Raw genomic sequence first — 5,911 nt, forward strand, 5'->3', positions numbered from 1 at the left:
TTTGCCTTGGTAGGTAAAAAATTATTGGACCAAATAGGTTGTGCCAAAAATGTGTGAGTTGTATCCAGCTTTGTTGTTTTTGTATTTTCAATACTGGTAAATGACTAAGGAAATTTAAAGATAGAGAATTTAAATTCATCATATATATCATAGTTACTGTAGCTAATTTGCCATTATGAACTTCACTAATAAAATATCTAATGTATTCAAAGGTGAAAATGACTATGAAGTAGATACATATACAAGAAATCAGTTGTAATATAGCTTTATTTGAATCATGTTACAATTTAAATCCCGAAAAGGATGACTAGTTTTCGTAAGCAAACTTTCCTGCGTCACCATGTGTTCTTATCCAGACTTCATCTTTCTTCTTCATTTTTATAACAGCTGATGAAGTTCCCGATGCCCAGTGAAAACTGCCCGAGGAGCTTTCTACATGATTATAACCATTTAGGTTACCACTGAGAACAATTTCTGTGAAAAAATATTTTCCAGTTGTGGTAACTATGGTCCACGTAAATGTATAGATACCATCCTCAGGTGCTGTGAATTTACCTGTCGTAACGTCATAAGCATTTCCGGTGTTCAGTAATACTTTCCCAAATACGATAACAGCGCTCTTTCCAAAATTCTCTTGTCGTTTAGACAAAAGTGCATGGAAAGCAATGTCTGTTCAAAATAAATACCATATGTTACGCTTTATTCAACAATAGAAACTAATATTCATTTGTCTTGCGTACATATGGTGGATGATTTCAATTTAGGTATGTAAATTTAAAAAAAATACCCTCATTCTATTATACAATTGTTGACATAATATCATTGTTTTAAAATAGCGTGATATAAAATTTCTGATATGAACAAAAGTATTCAGTGTACATTCAAGAAAGGGAGTAAATTCTAAAATTTCTAAGTTAATGAGTACTTTTCTCACCTTCAGAACAGTTCATTGTTTTGTACCCCATTCCTTGACATACGGATTTGTACTTGTTGAATTTACTGATGAAGTCTTGAGAAGTTCCTTTTGTACAAACTTCAAGCGAAACGCATAAAAGGAGGAAAGTTGCCTTTAGCATATGTATCCTATTTGGAGACAAAAGCATGGGATTTTGTCCTGTTAGAAAACTGTTAATGATACTGTCTAAAAATTCTAGAAAATACTTATGATTTAAATATTTTTTTAAAATCCTTTTTCACTGTCAGTCTTTTTCATTAAACTTCCCACTATATATACTATAAACACAGTAATTAAAATGTTATATGAGAAGATATACATGTTCATGTGTGTAAACTTGTTTTCTGCCAATTAGGGTTTGAATATCGATATAATTTCTTCATAACCAAACTAAATATTTTGTTAGCGATATTCAAGACCCCCCCTTTTTTTTTTAAGATATCACCAGATGAAATATAGTGTTCGTAGTAAAATACATAGTTACATTATCAGCGATCAGTTGCATGGAATTTTGAAAATTAGTCAATTTCCAATTCCTATTTTTTTCTTAAATTAATGCTTTAATTCAGGAATCAAGTTCGAAAATATGAATTTTCAGTATAAATTTAAATTAATTAATAGATAATTAATGCATTTTTTACTGATCACAGCATCAGATGAAGATCGTAGGAGTGTAACATAGAAAGGAAATACTAGTAAGAGAATTTATTAGAATTATTACGTATGTACAAATAAATCGATTGATATTTTTTTTACTCCAGTGTTACACCAATACTTGTGCTGAAAACATATGTTCTCAAATATAGAAGGTATATTTCAAAATTCCCTTAGCACGGCTAAATTTTAAAAGTTATTTTTAAATTGCAAAAGATCGGATTAAAGTTTATGATATAATAATGATTAACTTTATTTTTATTATTACATATATACATTTATATTATGATTCTAACATTCCAGAGTGTGAGGAAACACAAGTGTAATAGTATGAATGATCATACTCAGTTATTGTAGTTGCTTTGGTATATTGTACATCAAGCAGTGGTTTGCCTGAAGGGGAGAGACAGTTTCGGGTGTCTTTGTCAATGTGTAGTCACAGTTATTTTCTGATGGATAACAAATAAACAACCAAAAAGCTGTAAAATTCTCTTTGAATTTTTAGGAGGGTAAATTTTGAAAACTCGACATTTATCTTCAATTATGAATTTATATTTTATAATTTATGAATTATATTTGATAGGACAGAGGCTTTAAAATTACGTTTGACTGTAGAACTTCCTTAATTTCAGAAAAAGATTGTTTTCCATGAGAAATCAATACCTCTGGCTATATTTGATAGGACAGAGGCTTTAAAACTACGTTTGACTGTAGAACTTCCTTAATTTCAGAAAAAGATTGTTTTCCATGAGAAATCAATACCTCATTAATATTCGAATGTTTCAATGAAATTCTTCTGTGTTTGTCTGTCATTTCCAAATTTCTTTCTTTTTTTTTTTTGTTTTCGTGACAGAAATGTCAATTTCTATGAACCATTCTTCTCCATGATTTGCAACATCTAATTTAAGCTTTCGGTATTTGTCATTTATGCTCACTGACAGGAATTTTATATCAGAAATCAGTTTCTTCACAGCTTGGGATAACTGTGTCTTTTAATCGTATTGTTTCCCTTTCCTACTTTTTTTTTTTTTTAGAGTTTTCTAAGTCTTCTAAATGCAAAATTGCTTCTCATATCTTTTTGACGCAACACATTTTAGACATACTGGAATGTTATAGTCTTTAGAGCGTATTCCACAATGCGTTTAAGATAGATTTTACATTGAGGATACACAAGATTGGATTTCCTAAAATTCAGGGGCATCACATCAAAAATGTGTTCTCCTACACAATGTTTAGATTTACTGGGCACAAGCTACAGTACATTTGTGCCAAGTTATCTTAACAAAGATGACATCAGAGGATGTCTTGACAGTTTGTTCGGGGATTAATTTTGTGGTCTTGTTTTATTATCTTTAATACATTTAAGCGCTTATATTATTATATGATGATCGATTCCAGGCCCCGGGATCATGAACCAGACTTAGACTTGATTCGAAATTTCAATTATCTATAAAATCTTTAAAACTTGTTTTAAAGGAAACTCATAATTTGCATACAAAACAGACTGATGATAAATCGGAAAGCATTTTCATTTTGGGCTGCTTAACCTCTAAATTCAGCATCTAAGGCATTTTTTGACTTAAGCTTAAGATGCTTCATGATCCCGGGGCCAGGAGCCTTGAACTTGACCTTTGACTTAAATTCAAATTTGTACCTAGTGCTGATATATGCATCATATTTTTTAAATAACTAGCGCGAACAAGTACGAGAACAAATACTAACAGCACAGTTTTTAATTAGGAAAAATAATAACTTTTATAATTAAAAAAAGTAGTTTATCTCCAAGCAGTAAAGGGAATATCCTCTCTTTTTAGGTAGTCTTGAAAAAAGTCAAATGAGGTCAAGATCAAATTTAAAAAAAGATGTGTTTGTGAAACACTGTTGCCGCTTTTGGCAAAGGTTGAATTCTCTCAAATGCATGTCAAATTCCAAAGGTCAAGGTCAAAAGTATTGGTAACCAAAAAAGGTCTTTTACAAGGAATAATCCTTTGAAATAAAAAAAAAACCCTGGTTCTAACTGTTCAAAAGTTATAACCAAGACTAAAATCTTTAAAAGTGGGTCAAACTCTCAGGTCAAGGTCATAACTTTTAATACCAGCTGAGAGTTCTTGTCACATTGAATACTCATATGAAAGCCCTAGCTCCAAGTGCTTAAAAGTTATGACCAATGTTAAAGGTTAAGGCATGGTATTTTTTTGTAAAAGTAGGTCAAACTTCAAAGTAAAGAGGTCGAATTTGATGTACCCAAAGAAAGATCATATTTCAAGGAATCCACCTGTGAAATATGAAAGCCAAATGCCCACCCACTTAATAGTTATTGGTTAGGTTAAAGTCACAGGGGCCGGTAAAATACTATATTTGATTTTACCTAATCACTATCTATATTAAAAAAAAGAGATTGTATATGTACACATGTTGTGATTATAATAAATCAGATAAAGTATGTTATCGGCCCCTGTGGTTAAATTTGACAACACAAGCAAACAGACAGACAGACTGGACAAAAATTATATATCATAGAATCTTTCGTTCCGGTGGAATGAATTTGCTGAATATGCATTGGTACAATTGTGTATACATGTACGTAAAGTACGAGTCGTACAACCGGTATCACTTCTATTTTATAAATGAAAGCATTTCTTGCAAGCAATAGTAGTTAGTTTGTCATTAATGTCCTTCTCTAGTGAAATTCATGTATCCAAATAGGTCAAAAGATGACAAAGACTATAAAGAAGATATTTGTATTCAATTGTTAAAATATTTTTATTTGAAACATTAATTTACAATTTAAATCCGGAAAAGGATGACCAGTTTTCATACGCAAACTTTCCATCTCCATACGTTCTAATCCAGATTTTATCATTCTTCTTCATTTTAATTATAGCTGAGGATGATCCGGAAGAATAGTGAGAATTGCCCGATACTCCATTTACATAATTATAACTAATTATGTGACCGTTGAGAACCATTTCGGTGTGAAAATATTTTCCAGGCTGAGTAAGAATAGTCCACGTGAATGAGTAGATACCATCCTCAGGTGCTGTGAATTTCCCAGTCGTACCGTCATAAGCATTTCCGGTGTTCAGTAATACGTTCCCAAATACAACAACGGTACTCTTTCCAAGATTCTCTTGACGTTTAGACAAAAGCGTATGAAAAGCAATGATGTCTGTCGAAAAATAAAATAATGAAATCTATTACGTAATAAAATTATCAATAAATAATTACATATACATTTATCTAAGTTTCCTCTCAAAATCAAAAGATTTGGTAGTAAAAATATTAATAGATATATAGAAATATATTTTAAAAATAGAGAGTACACTTTTTGAATCATATCGGTTATATTCTATGAATAAATGCCTGATATGCAATCTCTAGCATTAACTAAAAAAGCTAAGTGAATATTAAATATATTTACATTTTTTAGGTTAACTATCGAGAAAAATATTAGCTAAATTAAATAACTGCGTACTTTTCTCTTTTTCAGAACAGTTCATTGTTTTATATCCCATTCCTTGACATACAGAGTTGTACTTGTTGAATTTACTGATGAAGTCTTGGGGAGTTTCTTTGGTACACACTTCAAGCAATATGCATAAAAGGAGGAACGTCGTCTTCAGCATATTTAACCTATTTAAAGATATATGCATAAAATATTTTCTTATTTGAAAATCATTCATGATATTAATTGGTACTTCGAAAAAGTCTAAAAATTCTAGAAAATACTTACATGTACATATTTGGAATATGATTTAAAATTTTATATCGTTATTCACAGTACATTCTATCAGCAAATTTTCCTCATTTTATACCTTTAATAAAGTAATTAGAATGTAATATGAGCAGACTGATATGGTAACATTTCTTTGCACATTAAGGGTTCGATTATAAAGTTAACGTCCTCAGAAGATAACTGAATATTTTGGCAGCACACGACAATGCTTTAGAACGTCTCTTTGTTTCAACTTTGATCACTTAAGTTTTTGATCTTAATAAAATACATGACTTTGTCTCATCTGAGAATCTAACAATTCCTTGGATTATTGCATATCTACGCATGCCACACAATTACTATTCACATCTTTTTATCTGAAGTGAGATCTAAGAGTTTTAATCTATGCGGAAAAATGAATCTTTCTGATGAATCTAAATTTATTTATGATTACACATTTATTGACGGGGCTAAATAAAAAAAAACGATGGCCATAGGAACCGGAAAATGTTTGGTTTTGCCCCCCCCCCTCCATCCTCTCAAACAGATATTGCTTCCTACGGGTATGAAAAGAGCAAAGGAATTAG

The 5,911-nt window shown here is 30.9% G+C and overlaps 1 protein-coding gene across 1 annotated transcript; it reads right to left on the minus strand.

Moving 5' to 3' along the window:
- Positions 1–4,389: 4,389 nt before the first annotated feature.
- Positions 4,390–5,368, minus strand: LOC134277187 (heavy metal-binding protein HIP-like). The gene is made up of 3 exons (XM_062759515.1): positions 5,343–5,368; positions 5,085–5,242; positions 4,390–4,778 (listed from the first exon to the last, which is right to left on the minus strand). Exons 1-3 carry the CDS (start codon positions 5,348–5,350, stop codon positions 4,390–4,392), a joined length of 555 nt encoding a protein of 184 aa, XP_062615499.1. The 5' UTR covers positions 5,351–5,368.
- Between the last annotated feature and the right edge of the window lie 543 nt (positions 5,369–5,911).

The sequence above is a fragment of the Saccostrea cucullata genome, unplaced genomic scaffold (genome assembly GCF_032062105.1).
Source record: "Saccostrea cucullata isolate Sc308-1 unplaced genomic scaffold, CSIRO_AGI_Scuc_v1 ctg631, whole genome shotgun sequence".
Lineage (NCBI taxonomy): Eukaryota > Metazoa > Mollusca > Bivalvia > Ostreida > Ostreidae > Saccostrea > Saccostrea cuccullata.